General features: G+C 41.9%; 2 protein-coding genes across 5 annotated transcripts; one reads left to right on the forward strand and one right to left on the reverse strand.

Moving 5' to 3' along the window:
• Nucleotides 1-802: 802 nt before the first annotated feature.
• On the forward strand, nt 803-5,072 carry LOC104119924 (ATG8-interacting protein 1). Of its 4 annotated transcripts, none has more exons than XM_070182346.1 (5): nt 803-970; nt 2,009-2,370; nt 2,443-2,858; nt 4,491-4,624; nt 4,693-5,072. In XM_070182346.1, exons 2-4 carry the CDS (start codon nt 2,034-2,036, stop codon nt 4,593-4,595), a joined length of 858 nt encoding a protein of 285 aa, XP_070038447.1. In that variant the 5' UTR covers nt 803-970; nt 2,009-2,033; the 3' UTR covers nt 4,596-4,624; nt 4,693-5,072. The 4 variants fall into 4 exon arrangements, with proteins under 4 accessions (XP_070038447.1, XP_009629832.1, XP_009629833.1 ...); XM_009631538.4 differs by having other exon boundaries at nt 816-970; nt 2,034-2,370; XM_009631537.4 differs by having other exon boundaries at nt 814-970; nt 2,009-2,858.
• A 9,139-nt stretch (nt 5,073-14,211) lies between these two features.
• On the reverse strand, nt 14,212-15,741 carry LOC138906434 (uncharacterized). Its single transcript, XM_070195217.1, has 3 exons — nt 15,070-15,741; nt 14,860-14,991; nt 14,212-14,760 (listed from the first exon to the last, which is right to left on the reverse strand). The coding sequence occupies exons 1-3, from the start codon at nt 15,739-15,741 to the stop codon at nt 14,212-14,214; spliced, it is 1,353 nt and encodes a 450-aa protein (XP_070051318.1).
• Nucleotides 15,742-17,375: the final 1,634 nt, after the last annotated feature.

Genomic DNA, 17,375 nt, shown 5'->3' on the forward strand with positions numbered 1-17,375 from the left:
CTTATACATACAATTATTTATTGTTATAAGTAACTTAACTTGATGGTGTAATTAATAAAATAATTATATACGGTAGTTAAATTGTATTGAATTTGAGTTCCAATTAATGTGTCAACTTGTATTGATGTCGTATTTCCTATTAAATGTTCCTCTTATGCTATAGTATAGTGCCAAAAGTTATTCAAACAACCTTTAGATTTTTTCTTTCTGAATTTGGCACAAACTAAAAACTTTCACTTTACCTTGTCATTCGTTAGAATTTGCAAATAAGAATGTTTTCACAAACTTAACAAATAAAATAGTTCTTGGTATTCGCCATTGTTCATGTAAGTTGACATATAAATGATATGTCCAATTTATGAGTAACGTAAAAAAAAAAAATATTACACATATTATTCTATGTCGATAAATGTGAATAAGATTTGTATTTTTTTAATTAAAGATTTTAGGTACAAGTCTTGTAAATAAAAAAAGTCCTAACAGATAATTTTTTAATGGGTCTTACCTATACGAATCCGAATTAATCGTGACTTTGTATTACAATTTTTTTTTTGTTGTTGTCAATTTTGGCAAAATTAAGAAAAAAAGATTAGAGCTCGTGAATAACCTTTTCCCAACTCAACACAAACGCCACTGCACGTAACAACACTTCTCCACTCCTACAAGCAACCACAAAAACCGGGAACCACCCATGCACTCCACCCGGGCCCACAAAATCTGGCCCATTGAATCCACCAAACGACGCCGTTTGCATGCCACAGTGGGTAGAAGTAAAACCGCTATCCTCAAGCAAGTCATTAACACTACAGCGTTACCGGTTTTCCCGGTTTTTTATCTCTTCACCCAAAAATCTTCACTATATAAACCATTCTCTCTCTTCGCTCGTTCCTCGAGACAGTTTTCAATCATTCTCGCCGGAGCTCAGACGTTATCTTCACCGATCTCACATCTCTCTTCGTCTTTTGATTCTGTAAGTATTCCGAATTTCACCTCCGGTTTTAGTTTTTTGATTTAACGCTTTTTCTTTTCTCCACTCGATTTGTTGATCGGATTATTTGATCGTTGTGACTTAATCCTTAATCTGATTTAGCTTTATTCGGTATTTTAACAAGTTGCGTGGGTTCAGCTTTCGGATCTGTATATGTGCTTCTGCTATCGGCTGAAAGCTTGTATATTGTATTTCTTCTCTGTTTATCCGATTCAGTATCCGTGACTGTCGCTGTTGTTTAGTTGCTTGTGATTCTATCTCTGTTGTGTAAAATTCATACGCTTTTTCCCATAATTAGAAATCTGTTAGGGTTTGGAAAAGCACATCCATAAATTAAAAAATGTAGACAGAGGGCTCTGCTAGTGAAAGTTGGAAAGTGATAAAATTTTCTTCAAGTTCCTCTCTTGATTGTGTTGGCAGTTTGCATGTTCCAAAGGTACGAGATATGGTTCCGTCTGGACTGAATATGACTTCAGAGTTATCAAGCAACTTCCATAAGACTAGAAGATGTAATAGGTTTAAAACCTTGTGGTTTGATATTCTCAATGTTGCAAGTGCATGTGTTTATGAGATTTTGCAGTTCCACTGCTTAGAAAACAGTGGTGGAACCACATGCAATAAAGGGAATTCAATTTGTTGGAAAGTTATATGCGTAATGAGGATAAAAACTATTAATATTATTTTATAGATTTTTAAAAAAATGAATCCCCTTAACATAAGAGAAATATAAGTTCAGATCCCGTATGTCGCGTTTTTATACTTTCTTGAATTTCCTTGTTAGAATTCCTAGCTCCGCTTCTCTGTAAAGAGTTACTTGATGTCGTACTTTCTAATTTCATCACATTTTTTTTGGTACCAGAAATTTGTAGAAAAATGTCTTAAGAATTTACAAAATTTATCATATGTGCCCTCATTATTTCTTAATTATTTTCTGTACTTCCTTTGGAATACATTTGTTATTCAAAGTGCGCGATGCTTTTTAGCTCTTAAGCTCTGACTTCTATTTGTTTTCTTTTTAAGTTTCTTTTGTTTCAATTTCCGAAAGATGGCTAGCAATGAGGAAGGGGAGGAAACTGCTCCTCGTGGAAATGAGTGGGAAGTTGTGTCACTTACACAATCAGCATATGCTGCTGCCCCTGGTCCAAAGCAGGTTGACCCGAATGATGATAATAATAGTAGTGCAGAGTATGTAGCCGAGACTTCCCAGGCAATGTTTATGTCTGGTCACTTTGTCTTTCCACCAAGCCAGCATGAGAATTTGCCGTTGGAACCCGATCTTAATGAGATCTGTGATGAACAGGGAGGTGAAGATGCTGCTCCAGAACTTGTTGCTGATGAAGGGGGTAAATCAGATATTTATGAAGGAAGTACAAAAACTAAAGGTGTGAGCACTCCGGGATCTCATGGTATTCAATTTATTGATGAAAAGGGTAACCTGTTATTTATTGGTGCAGAATTTGAAGAAGATGCTGCCCTGCAAGGCTTAAGTTTGGTAGACAAAGAGCAGAGTTTCCTTGGTACTGCTAAATATTGTTCATACCAGAGTGAAGAACCCATGGATCTCTCAGCAACAACAGAGGAAACCAACGTGCATGCAGAACCAGTTGAACTCTTCTACCAGGGCTTAGACTCAGGCATCTCAAATTTGCCAAAGGCTAAAGATGAAGAAGATGATGATACATCTAACCTTCCTTGTCAAGCATGGTGGAAAAGAGGGGCTGCTTCCCTTGTGGCCCATGCGAAAGACGCAAATGCATTCTGGTCTATTTTCATTGCTGCTGCTGTTATGGGCCTTGTGATTATTGGGCAGACGTGGCAGCAAGAAAGGTGGCAGGTGTTGCAAACGAAGTGGCAGGTTGTCCATGGTGAGGTGAGTTGTTGCTGTTTATTGAGGAATAATTGAAATTTTTATCCCTGTTGAGTTGAATATTCCAACTTTTGGTCTGAAATCTGAAATTGCTTGTGAAGAAAATGCAGAAAACCCATCTAGAGTCACTTTGTTATAACTTTACCCACCAGCTACCGTATTACAATACCTTCTGAAGAGGAGTACCTGTGTAATTGCAATACTTGCCAATTGTCTGGAAAAAATAAAATCCAGGGAACTTTCTAGCAAACAAAATATTCTGATTGAGATAACTAAAAGAAGAAACACAAGATTGACCCAAAATAGCTGGATTTAAATAAGATCCAAGTATCCAACTGATAAAGATGTCTTCACCTAGGCTTCAGCTTAGTCAACATTCTCAAATGAGCTTACTAGATTTCTTCCCTCCTCCCTCCTCAAGCATTCAGTCGTATCTCCTTTTTCTCATATGTTGGCCTATACTTGCTCACACCTTTTTCTGAGATGGGACTAGTTGTTAATGTTGAATGCGATTTACAGGACTGTATTGTTTGCCAGTCTATACGTGTATATTTATAACGCCCACAACAGCCTATCTTGAAAATTAACGTTCTCCCTTCTGGTTCTGATGATACCTGCACTGGTCTTTGTTTCATTTGTTATGTAAAAAGAACTACTTTTGAAATGGATAGTATGGTGGCAACTCTTGTTTTTATGTAAAAAAAACTTTTATGGAGCACATCCTTCTCTCCTTTTCAGAGGGGAATCTCACTATTCTCTCGTGACCTACTCTTGGCAAAAATACAGTTGCTAATTTTTTCTCTTGGTGGATCCAGTCTATAAAGATCTGGTTGAATGGCTCGGAAGAGTATGATCTTTGCCCTACATAAATAAACTACTTTGCAGTTCTTATAGTTGATTCCAGCGGAGACAAAAATTGCTAGGTGATTTCTTCCCATCTGCCTAAGCCTTGGTAGGCAAAGCTACCTGGTGCGTGCCTGTATTGGTTGGTGGGAGGTAGTAGGTACTCCGTGGAATAGTTGAGGTGTGCGCAAGCTATCCTGGACACCACCGTTATCCAAAAAATCAAAAATAATAAAAGGATCAACGATTCATAATAGTTTCACCAACTCCAATGCCCTATATGGAATGACAAAATTACTTTTAACACAGCTCGCAGTATGTTGTTTCTGAATATGGTTCTGTCTTGAGTCTGGAAATTCATGTGTGCTAGAATAAGTGAACCTGAATCAGTGAATCTGCAGAAGGTCTTTCGACTTTTATTAATCTTCACCCCTTGTCCTATGTTTGATTCTGCTTTCGGGATCTCCATTGTTGGTTCTGGGAGGATAAAAGCTTACGCTTGCTGCTTTCTTTGGTCTAATCAATAGTAGCTTTTATAATCAAATTCGAGAGACTTCAATCACACAAACAGCTAAGTGATAAACCGGGATTTCCAGGGTTACAAAACCTTTCACTTATTGTGGTATAGTAGAATATTGAACTCTGAAAGTCATCCACATACGTTGTTAGTTCCGCTTATGTTTCTTGTCGTCAGATCAATCATCTTGGCTCTCAGAAATGCTAATTCCACTCCTACCTTTACTCCGTTTAGTTGCATTCTTGGTCCACTGATCTGTATTTCAATGTTGACAGAGGATTGGCAGGATGTTTGGTCCACTATCTCGACTGAAAGATGTGATTGTTGGGGGTGATCGCCGTGGTACCTTTATCAGAGGGAGTGCACCAGCTCAACTTTAAGATGATGATGACGAAAATGAGTGAATGAGGTAAGTCTTGTGTGCTTGGCTTGCGAGGTTTTGCTTTTTGGTGTGCTGATTTACTTGCTTTTGACCAGGGCCTAATGCGAATATCTTATGGTTTGATGGGGTTGTATAAGCATGCACCTGGGAGTCTTGATTGTTGGGTTATATTCGGGAAGTTGCTGCAGCCCTCTTGTAATGTTGATTTCCACGCTTGGCACTGTGCAGCTTAGAATTTAGCTACGTTCTGAAAACTAGTCTCCAGAACTTTATATGTTATACAATTGTTCTCCAAAGGTTTAAGTTGTCTACTGTCTAGTTTTGCTCTTTTGAAGATTTCAAAAGAGTTCACTGTATTATTTTCATAATCTAATTTTTGAGAAGGGTTAGAATTGTACTGTCTTGTACATATCTGGTGTTAGATGGATCGTTGAATTTTACGTATAAAGTTTGCTGGAATAGCTTCTGCTTACAATTACAGTCTTTATGAGTCCATGAGTGATTTGTTAAAGGGAGGGGAATCTGTTTTATGTTCGGCTTTATTGTGTTTAACTAGTAACAGCTGCATTCGCATCTCCCATCTTTCATTTTTCTCTCCAGCTCTTCCTTTTCTGAAATTTTTGCTTGTGTTAGGTTATAAAGTTTAAATAACATTTGCCCAGTGGACGGCTGCTGTTATCTTGATTAAAAATTCATTGCAGTAAACCTCGTAAATTTGCAGCGTTTGGTCTTTCCTTTTCCGATCTCCTATCTTAAATTGGATTTTTCGCCTCACCAAATGAAACCTTCATAAGTGGCGTCTCATAAACGATAAATTGTAAGAGCATGGTTCTTTTTCTATTTTCAGGCAAAAACGATCCTGTTCGAAATTAATTACAAATGTGAGAATTTGAGTTTGTAATGTTAACTTTATTGTCTCTAAGTCACATCCGCTAAGTTAAAAGGGCCAGCAAACCAATACGAAAAAGAAATCAGAGGAAAAAAAGGCAATAGCTATACCTACAATTTTTCCTACATAAAACACAACACTCGTTCTATAGCTATAACTACAATTTTTCCTACATAAAACACAACACTCGTTCTATTGGATTATCAAGAAGTTTCCAACTAACTTTGGGTCCAAGTGGGGGAATTTTGTGCCAATTCTTATGTTATGTGATTGTATAATACGAGCAAATAAAGTTGTATATAGTCAAAATCAGTTTCGACCTTCGTATGATTAGTCAATATTGGAACATAATGGACTGAAGGTCATCTTCATAATATCTAGATGAGATCTGAATCCAGGTTACCAAGCTCAGATTTCTTGGACCGATCAAATACCGAGCTCGAAGTCATTACCGAGCTCGAGTCCAAATCGAACTATGAAGTGAAGCGGTGTCATCGAGTTTAAGAGCCAGAGACCGACCAATATCAAGCCTGATTCGATACCGAGCCCCAAGTCAATATTAAGCTCGAGTCAATATCAAGCTCGAGTTAATATCGAGCTCTAAATCTGAAAATCGATCAATACGAAATCTGACCAAGATCGAGCCAAGAGACAAGAGCCGTTACAGCTGCACTAAGGGAGAGAATCTCGGCGGGAATGAGGGAAAAGCTAATCTATCATGGGATCTCCACTATGTAATTTTAATTATATCTAAAGTAGGATTCCTCCACTATAAGAGGGATAGCTACTATTTATGTAAGGCATCCATCATTAAGGCATTCATACACTCTCATATTATTGATATTCACAGATAAAAACATACTAATATTCATAGAGAGATTATCCTTTTTTGGGTTTTATATATTGATTCGTCTTGCTATAAATCGTTTTCCACTCAGTTTGGTTTGTATTTCATTCTTTATACAGTCAATACTCAATATATTTCTACTTATTTTCCGATTTGTGCCAAGTTACACCACGTATCCTTAGAACTACGTATAAATTCAACTCTATCCGTTTTTCGGGTAAACAGTTTGGCGCCCACCGTGGGGCTAAGGATAACAGTGCTTATTTGGTACGAATCTCTGCAAAACACACTATTTTATACTTGCTCTCGGAAGTATCTTTGATTTCAGGTTGAAAACGACGAATTCTCAATTAATGGCCCTACCAATCGACAACGAAGTTGGCCTTCAAGATGAGAACAACAACTTAACCCCCGGGGGTGGAAGGCCACTCGTCGATCCCGTTGGAGCTCGGGTCGAAAAGCCAATAGACGTTAATTCACATGCAGCCATCGAGGCAAACCAACGTTCCGACCCTGAAAATAGCATTCATGGTGGAACTCAGTCTGTAGCTCGAAATACCCAAAACGCTGAGGAAAACAGAATCAGCTTGCGTATGATTTTCGAGATGTTGCAAACTCAACAAGTAGCAATAGCTCAATTGCAGAGCCAAACCCAGGCACCGACCATACTCGAGCCCAGTCTACCCCAAGAAGTCACCCACAAAACAGGGCCAGCTATAGTAAGGTCAAATGAGCAAGAATCGGGGACTAATCCCGAAATTGTTAAGATGTTCGAAGAACTGACAAAATGAATAGAGTCAGAAGAAAGGAGGATCGAAGCAAACGACAAAAAAGTGGAAACGTATAACTCCAGGGTTGATCATATCCCAGGGGCACCGCCGATATTAAGGGCTTAGATTCCAAAAAATTTGTACAAAAGCCTTCCCTCCCGAGCGCGGCTCCTAAACCGATCCCAAAGAAATTTCGCATGCCTGAAATTCCTAAATATAATGGAACGACTGACCCCAACGAACATGTCACTTCTTACACATGTGCCACTAAAGGGAGCGATCTAGAGGACGATGAGATCGAATCTGTATTATTGAAAACATTCGGTGAAACCCTGTCAAAGGGAGCAATGATATGGTATCATAATTTACCGTCTAACTCTATCGATTCTTTTGCTATGCTTGCAGATTCTTTCGTAAAAGTACACGCCGGAGCCATAAAGGTCGAGACCAGGAAGTCAGACCTTTTCAAGATAAGGCAGAAGGACAACGAGATGCTAAGAGAGTTCGCATTTCGTTTCCAAACAGAACGAATGGATCTACCACCGGTCAATGACGATTGGGATGTACAAGCTTTCACTCAAGGACTGAACGAGCGGATCTCGATGGCTTCACGACAGTTAAAGCAAAATTTGATCGAGTACCCGGCTGTTACTTGGGTCGATGTACACAATCGATATCAATCGAAGATCAGAGTTGAAGACGACCAGTTGGGGTCTAGGTTCGCTATTAAAAGGGATATCGACCGAGAACTAAGGTCAAACAAGGATCGATATCGGCCGTATAACGAAGATCGTAGGGGTAGCGAACCTTCACGCAACCTCGTACGAGGCGAAAGGAGAAATGATCGAGGCCAAGGGTCTCGGGGGCTGAAGAACGGGAATGGGTTCGACAAGCATACCGAACCTAAGGAAGCACCACGGTTATCAGAGTATAACTTCAGCATCGATGCATCCGCCATCGTGTCGGCTATCGGACACATCAAAGATACTAAATGACCTCAACCTCTGCAGACCAATCCTGCCCAGAGGAATCCCAATCAAATGTGTGAATATAATGGAACTCATGGCCACAGAACGGAAGATTGCAAGCAACTGAGAGAGGAGGTAGACCGGTTATTCAATAAAGGGCACCTTTGAGAATTTTTAAGTGACAGGGCCAAAAATCATTTCAAAAACAAGGATTTCAGTAGACAAAACGAACAAGAAGAGCCACAACACATCATCCACATGATCATGGGTGGGATCGATACTCCCCAGGGGCTGGTACTTAAACACACTAATATGTCGATTGTAAGAGAAAATCGATCCCACACTCAGGATTACACCCCTGAAGGAACCTTGTCCTTTAATAACGAAGACGCGGAAGGAATCACGCAACCACATAACGATGCACTGGTAATATCTGTACTTATGAATAAAACTCAAGTTAAACGTGTGTTAATTGATCCGGGTAGTTCGGCCAACATCATTCGATCGAGGGTCGTAGAGCAACTCGGTCTACAGGACCAGGTCGTGCCCGCAACCTTGGTACTAAATGGATTCAATATGGCATGTGAAACTACTAAGGACGAAATAATCCTGCCAGTTAACGTGGACGGGACCATCCAAGAAACGAAGTTCCACGTGATTGAAGGCGATATGAGATACAATGCCCTGTTCGGAAGACTGTGGATCCACAGTATGTGGGTTGTACCCTCGACCCTCCACCAGGTTTTGAAGTTCCCAACATCGGAGGGAATCAAAACGGTCTACGGGGAGCAACCAGCCGCAAAAGAAATGTTTGTCATCGATGAAGTGATTCCGATATCATCATTATCATCAGCAAAATGATCGAGTTCGAAGGAGGAACAGAATACCTAATAGCAATTACAAACGTCAGCTTCGACCCAATTAGAGAATCAGAAGACTGACGAAGATGATGAACATAGGGTCCCTCGATCCTTCATGGTCCCTGATGATTCCGACACTACCTAATCAATGGTCGAAGAATTGGAGCAAGTCATACTAGTCGAATATCTGCCCGAACAGAAGGTAAACCTGGGCACGGGGTTAGATCCCGAGCTCAGGAGAAAGCTTATTCAATTTCTTATAGCTAACATGGACTGTTTCGCTTGGTCCCATCTTGACATGACAGGGATCCCACCGGGAATCACCACTCATAAGCTAAGCTTGGACCCAAAGTTCCACCCCGGTAAAACAAAAAAGAAGGCCTCGGTCCGAGGTCAAACATGCCTTCATCAAAGACGAGGTAACCAAACTTCTTAAAATAGGGTCCTTTCGGGAAGTAAAATACACCGAGTGGCTAGCAAATGTGGTGGTAGTCCCTAAAAAGGAGAACAAGCTTAGAATGTGTATGGATTATAAAGACCTGAATAAAGCATGCCTTAAGGATTCTTTTCCTTTGCCTAATAGAAAAATCAATGGAGGTTTATATTGATGACATGTTAGTTAAATCCTTGCGAGCAGAGGACCATTTAAAGCATTTGCAGGAAACTTTCGACATACTAAGGGAGTACAATATGAAGCTCAATCCCGAAAAATGTGCTTTCGGGGTTGGCTCGGGCAAGTTTCTCGGTTTCATGGTGTCCAATCGAGGAATCGAGATTAACCCCGATAAAATCAAAGCAATCGAGGACATCACAGTGGTAGATAATGTAAAGGTCGTGCAGAGGCTAACGGGACGGATAGCCGCCCTGGGATGATTCATTTCGAGATCCTCGGATAGGAGCCACCGATTTTTCTCTTTGCTTAAAAAGAAAAGCAATTTTTCATGGACTCCGGAATGTCAGTAGGCTTTGGAAGAGCTAAAACGGTATTTATCGAGCCCTCCGTTGCTTCATACCCCGAAGGTAGACGAACATCTTTATTTGTATCTAGCTGTCTCGAAGATAGCAATAAGTGGAGTCCTAATTCGAGAAGAACGAGGTACGCAATTTCCTATTTATTATGTCAGTCGAACTTTAGGTGAGGCCGAATCTAGATATCCACACTTAGAAAAATTAGCACTTGCTTTGATAAGTGCCTCTAGGAAACTAAAATCGTATTTCCAGTGCCATCTGATACACGTTGTAATGACTTATCCACTACGAAATATTTTACACACACCTGAGCTTTCAGGTCGATTGGCCAAATGGGCCATAGAGATCGACGGGTACGACATCGAGTATCGACCTCGAACCGCTATCAAATCTCAAATCTTAGCGGACTTCGTGGTTGAATTTACGCCAGCCTTCGTACCCGAAATTGAAAAAGAATTACTGATAAAATCAGGTACCTCTTCGGGAGTCTGGACCCTCTTTACGGACGGTGCCTCGAACGCAAAGGGGTCCGAATTGGGCATCGTACTAAAATCGCCCGCAGGTAATGTAGTTAGACAGTCTATTAAAACTAAAAAATTGACTAACAATGAGGCCGAGTATGAGGCCGTGATTGCAGGTCTCGAACTAGATAGAAGTTTGGGAGCCGAGGTCGTTGAGGCTAAATGTGATTCCCTCCTCGTGGTAAATCAAGTCAATGGGACTTTTGAAGTCCGGGAAGATCGAATGCAGAGGTACTTGGATAAATTGCAAGTGACTCTACATCGATTTAAGGAATGGACTTTGCAACATGTACTTCGAGAGCAAAACAGTGAGGCCTACGCTCTCGCAAACTTAGGGTCTTCGATCGAGGATGACGAACTCAACTCGTGGACTGTTGTACAACTCATGAAATCAGTAATCGAAGAAGGCTATGCCGAGATAAACTCCACGAGTTTAACCTGGTATTGGAGAAATAAATACATAAAGTACTTCAAGAACGGGAAGCTTCCGTCATACCAAAAAGAATCGAGGGATCTGCGCATAAAAGCAGCACGGTTCACCTTGTCCGAAGACAAAACGCTATTTAGGAGGACGTTCGATGGTCCACTGGCAATATGTTTGGGACCGGGAGATACCGATTACATCTTACGTGAAATTCATGAAGGCACATGTGGAAATCATTCCGGTGCCAATTCGCTGGTCCAAAAAATAATTAGAGCATGGTATTAATGGACCGATATGAACAGGGATGCAAATGAGTTCGTTCAAAATGCGACATATGCCAAAGGAATGCGCCCATGATTCATCAACCCGGGGAACTTCTCGACTCGGTTCTATCTCCATGGCATTTCATGAAATGGGGGATGGACATCGCCGGCCCCCTCCCATCAGCCCTAGGTAAGGCTCAGTTTATTTTGTTTATGACTGATTATTTCTCTAAATGGGTTGAAGCACAGGCTTTTGAGAAAGTCAGAGAAAAGGAATTAATAGACTTCATTTGGGACCATATCATATGTCGGTTAGGGATGCCATCCGAAATTGTATGTGATAATGGAAAGCAATTCATCGGAAGTAAAGTAACTAAATTTCTCGAGGACCACAAAATTAAAAGGATCCTATAAACACCTTATCATCCCAGTGGGAACGGATCGACCAACAAAACCATCATCCAAAATCTCAAGAAAAGATTAACCAACGCTAAAGGAAAATGGAGAGAAATACTACCCGAAGTCCTATGGGCGTACCGCACGACATCAAAATCCAGTACCGGAGAAACACCATTCTCGTTGGTTTATGGCGCCGAAGCTCTTATCTCGGTTGAGGTCGGAGAACCTAGCGTCAGATTTCGGTATGCGACAAATGAGTCTAATAACGAGACAATGAACACAAGCCTATAATTATTGGACGACAAACGAGAAGCAGCTCTCGTCTGATTGGCCGCCCAAAAACAGCGGATCGAAAGGTACTATAATCGAAGAACCAATCTTCGACATTTTAAAATCGGGGAGTTGGTGCTAAGGAAAGTCACCCTCAACACCTGAAAAATAAATGAAAAGAAACTGGGCCCGAATTGGGAAGGACCGTTTCTGATTCTCGAAATCGTCGGAAAAGGATTCTACAAGCTTGGTGTAATAAACGACAATAAACTATCAAGCAATTGGAATGTGTCGCACCTAAAATGATACTACTGTTAAGGTATGACCCTCATATGTTCATTTATATTTCAAAATTAACCCTTGCATGTGTTTGACCAGAAACGGGGATGGAGTATTCAATTCGAAGCCTTTAGGCCTGAAAGCACGTGTTGCACTCTTTTTCCCTTAGACCGATTTTGTCCCAAATGGGGTTTTCGGAAAGGTTTTTAATGAGGCAACCATTGATCGTGCTAACTTAGAACAATTCAATAGTATCCGAGGCCACTTTACAGTCAACCTCGAATACTGGGGGGCATTACCCTCGAGTATAACAAAACAAATTCAATTATCAAGTTCGATACATGGAAGTTACTTCATGACAATAGGGTTTCGATAGGAAAAATTGTAAGAGCCAAATGGTCAAAACGAACCATGCTCGTGTAGTTTGCTCGAGCCCTGTCACAAAACATGAACACATGTGTAATGACATAAAGAATTTTTTTTTCTTTACCGATATCTCATATCTCAGAATCCATCCTCTATTTCGTGATTTATTATGCAAACAGGCTTAAAGGCCGACCATTAACCCATAAATCGGGGACTACCAACCGAAAAATCAACGAAATCAAGCCCCACATAAGCCTACGGGCTACATTACTTCGAGTTCGAGCAGACACTCACTCGACTATTAAGCCTAAGGGCTACTCTTACTTCGAGTTCGAGCGAACACTCACTTGACTATTAAGCATAAAGGCTACTCTTACTTCGAGTTCGAGCAAACACTCACTCGACTACTAAGCCTACGGGCTACATTACTTCGAGTTCGAGCAAACACTCACTCAACTATTAAACCTAAAGGCTACTCTTACTTCGAGTTCGAGCAAACACTCACTCGACTATTTAGTCTAAGGGCTATTCTTACTTCGAGTTCGAGCAAACACTCACTCGACTACTAAGCCTACATGCTACATTACTTCGAGTTCGAGCAAACACTCACTCGACATAAATCCTACGGGCTATATTACTTCGAGTTCGAGCAAACACTCACTCGACTATTAAGCCTAAGGGCTACTTTTACTTCAAGTTCGAGCAAACACTCACTCGACTACTAAGCCTACGGGCTACATTACTTCGAGTTCGAGCAATCACTCACTCGACCACAAAGCCTACGAGCTACACTACTCTTACTTAGAGTTCGAGCAAACACTCACTCAACCATTTAAGCCTACGAGCTACTCTTACTTAGAGTTCTAGCAAACACTCACTCAACCATTTAAGCTCACGGGCTACTCTTACTTCGAGTTCGAGCAATCACTCACTCGACCATAAAGCCTACGAGCTACACTACTTCGAATTCGAGCAAACACTTACTCGACATAAAGCCTACGGGCTACATTACTTTGAGTTCGAGCAAACACTCACTCGACTATTAAGCCTAAGGGCTACTCTTACTTCGAGCAAACACTCACTCGACTACTAAGCCTACATGCTACATTACTTTGAGTTAGAGCAAACACTCACTCGACTACTAAGCCTGCGTGCTACATTACTTCGAGATCGAGCAAACACTCACTTGACTATTAAGCCTAAGGGCTACTCTTACTTCGAGTTCGAGCAAACACTCACTCAACTACTAAGCCTAGGGGCTACGTTACTTCGAGTTCGAGCAATCACTCACTCGACCACAAAGCCTACGGGCTACACTACTCTTACTTCGAGTTCGAGCAAACACTCGCTCAACCATTTAAGCCTATGGGCTACTCTTACTTCGAGTTCGAGCAAACACTCAATCAACCATTTAAGCCTACGGGCTACACATTCCTAGTTCGAGCAAACACTCACTCGACATAAAGCCTACGTGCTACATTACATCGAGTTCGAATAAATATTCACTTGACCATAAATCCTAAGGGCTACGTTACTTCGAGTTCGAGCAAATGCTCGCTCGACTATACAGCCCAAGGACAACTCTTAATGCGAATTCACGTAAACACTCACTCGGTTATGAACAAAACATTCATAAGGCATGAATAAAACAAAATTTTCGCAAGGCAAGAAAATGAAATGAAGGCAAGTCGGAAAAAGAGATCTTTATATATATAACATTTACAAAATTTGATCGGGACTCTACATCATCATTGAGGACCCTACATTTACAAGTTCAAAAATGAAAACCTTAAGGGGCAGCCTTTTCTTCATCAAAGTCCTCCCTGCTCTTGCTTTCAGCATCATCATCGGAAGCCAGAGCTCCAGTTTCGGCTTCAAGCTCTTTAGCCTTTATTATCTCTTCGATAAAATCGAAGTCCCGAGCATGGATCTCCTTCAAGGTTTCCCTCCGAGATTGGCATTTGGCGAGTTCAGCAACCCAATATGCTCGAGTTCGAGCGGTCTCGATTGCCTCTTTTGCTTGAACTTGGGTGGCTTCGGCATCAGCCCGGTAGACAACCACGATCTCCTCTACCTCAGTCTTTGTCTTTTCAGTTTCAAACTTGGCCTTTGCAAGTTCGGAAGACAACCGGGCCTCAAGTTCCTCTATTTTCTTCGCCTGGATTGAACTCTTCTCCTTCATACCTTGAAGTTGACTTTCGACCGATGATAATTGAGCTCGAGCAGTCTCTTTCTCTGCAGTAAGGCGGTCCATGCTTTCTTTCCATCCCAAGGACTCTGCTCTTATCGTGTCGACCTCCTTACGGAACTGCTCGATCCTCTCGATCTTCTGCTGTAGCTGTGAGATTGAAACGTTAGCCACCGTTCCCGAGTCGAGCCCATGAGCTTTTAAAATTTTCATTACCTGCTCAATCAGGTCGGTCTGATCTTGGTAAGCCTTGGCCAACTCGGCTCGAAGGTCCTTGGTCTCCTCTTCTTTTTTTCCCACAAAGAAGTCTGAGGGCATTTCTCTCCTCCTACTCAGCTCAGCTCGAGACTGAGCACATGCTTCCTGATGAAGCACTGAGACCTACGTAGAAAGAAGAAAAGAAGTTAGAAAAGAAAAACAAACATAGAGGTAATACCAACAAAGGAAGTTAAGGCTTACCCGATTCAGAGCCCGTTGCACTTCGTTGAAAAGGCTCAATGCCTCACTCGAGTCCTTCCTCGAGACTTCCAAATCGCCCAGGCCGGTAACCTCTTCGACCCCAGTAAAATAATCACGAAAAAGATCTTCCCTTCCGTGGCCCCCTTCGATAGAAAGGGTCTTCAAGGCCCGAGCCTCCCGAATCATTTCCTCGGAAAACGAGGGGAGCAGCGGGGAGCCTCCAATTTCTATTGCCCCAAGTGAATCACTTAGGGCATTCTCTCCATCTTGAGGGGCCTCGAGACCAGCCCCCACAACCGTACTCACCATTGGCTCATTATGGTGGGAGGTAGCCTCGATCCTCGATGACTCAAGGACTTCGATCAATTCTCTTCCCGAGACTCCCTCATCACAAAATAGAATCTTTGCGGCCTTCATCGATTCAGTATCCTTTGGAGCCTCGGCACTCATTTTCACTCGAGACACCATCCCGAAGTCATCATCTTCTTCGTCTTCATCCCTTAGGCACTGAACTGATTCTTCGTTCAGAGGGATGGTATTCTTTCTCGGCTTACGAGCTGTCCTTGTCTTAAGTTCTGGATCCTCGGAAGTAGAGGCCCTTTTTCTCTTGTTGTCCTTCGCCGATTTCAAAACCGGGGCCGAAGTCTCTTCCTCGCCAGACGGGGGCCTCATGACCGCATCTTTGCCCAAGCATACACACAAGAAAATTAGTTAAGTATAGGAAAGTCATTTTGTTCGAATCATCGAAGACATGGGAAAGAGGCTTACCATGATTTTTAGCCTCCCATCATCCCTTTGGTAAGTCGCTCCACGAGCGCTCGGCATATGTGGAGGTCGAAGTCAAGTCTCATACCAAGCTCTTAAGGTTAGGAATAGCACTGGGCATCCAAGAAACCGCTACATCACGGAAAATGATATCGGTGAGAAAGAAACAAAAGAGCAAAATAATAGGAGCTAACAGTAGAAACTATACTTACGCTTCATGTTCCATTCCTCTAGAAACAACATCTTCTCGGTCGGGATTAAGTCAGAAGTCTTTACTCAAACGAACCTGCCCATCCAGCCCCGATCCTTGTCCTCGTCTATGCTCTAGAACAGCACTTTGGTAGCCCGGCGCTGGAGTTTTACTAACCCACCTCGATAGAGGCGGGGCTGTACAATCTCATGAGGTGGTCGAGGGTGAAAGACGTCCCCTCGACTTTGTTCACGAAGAAGCGGATCAGAATAACGATCCTCCAAAAAGAAGGATGGATTTGGCCTAGGATTACTTGATACTGGCGGCAAAAGTCGATGACAACAGGGTCGAGAGGGCCCAACATGAAAGAGTAAGTATACATACTTAAAAACCCTTTCACATGGGTAGTAATATCTTCTTCGGGAGCCGGTATTATCATTTCTTTGTTCTCCCAGTTACAATCTATCTTTACCTGTTTAACATATCCCTTAGTTATCGAGCACGTGTACCTCGATACTGGATCGCATCGATCTGGAAGCGACGAAGCTTTGTCGAACTTAAAATCTTAGGCAAGAACACCCCTCCCCCCTTCCCCCCGGGAACACACTCCTCAGGTCATGGCTCCACCGGTGTTTTGTCGACGGTGGGCCGCGAAGAAGAAGTTTTTTCTTTTTGAGGAACAATTTTTGACGTTTTTGCCATTTGGATTTGAAGATTGACGATAGAGGAAGATGACAAGGTTTGGTGTTCTAAAGAGGGATTCTGCAGTGGTAAAAATAGGGACTATTTATAGGGTTGGCAATGACGGTTCAATATCAGCAATGACCGACCATCACCTGACACGCATTTAATGCCTTGGTAACTGAACCGACGGGACATCCATCACGTACATCATGGCCGGGCTCGATGCAAATATCAGTGTATATCTAGTCATACCGTTGGAAAATCATGTCGTTTCTCACCACATTCTTCCGGAGAAACGAATGGACTATATGTATACGGTCAAAACCGATTTCGACCTTCGTATGATTAGTCAATATTGGAACATAATGGACTGAAGGTCATTCATAATATCGAAATGAGATCTGAATCCAGGTTACCAAGCTGTGATTTCTGGGACCGATCAAATACCGAGCTCGAGTCCAAATCGAACTATGAAGTGAAGAGGTATCATCGAGCTTAAGAGCCAGAGACCGACCAATATCAAGCCTGATTCGATACCGAGCCCCAAGTCAATATTAAGCTCGAGTCAATACCGAGCTCGAGTTAATATCGAGCTCAAAATTTGAAAATCGACCAATACCAAATCTGACCAAGATCGAGCCAAGAGACAAGAGCCGTTACAGCTGCA

The sequence above is a fragment of the Nicotiana tomentosiformis genome, chromosome 1 (assembly GCF_000390325.3).
Source record: "Nicotiana tomentosiformis chromosome 1, ASM39032v3, whole genome shotgun sequence".
Classification (NCBI taxonomy): Eukaryota; Viridiplantae; Streptophyta; class Magnoliopsida; order Solanales; family Solanaceae; genus Nicotiana; species Nicotiana tomentosiformis.

Excerpts from the sequence above, each read along its gene's own strand:
- LOC104119924 (XM_009631537.4), top strand. The coding sequence starts at position 2,034 with ATGGCTAGCAATGAGGAAGGGGAGGAAACTGCTCCTCGTGGAAATGAG. Across the intron at positions 2,859-4,490 it reads GGCAGGTTGTCCATGGTGAG|AGGATTGGCAGGATGTTTGG; the intron begins GTGAGTTGTTGC and ends CAATGTTGACAG.
- LOC138906434 (XM_070195217.1), bottom strand. The coding sequence starts at position 15,741 with ATGAGGCCCCCGTCTGGCGAGGAAGAGACTTCGGCCCCGGTTTTGAAA. Across the intron at positions 14,992-15,069 it reads TGCAACGGGCTCTGAATCGG|GTCTCAGTGCTTCATCAGGA; the intron begins GTAAGCCTTAAC and ends CTTTCTACGTAG. Across the intron at positions 14,761-14,859 it reads TTCGAGCCGAGTTGGCCAAG|CTACAGCAGAAGATCGAGAG; the intron begins GCTTACCAAGAT and ends TCAATCTCACAG.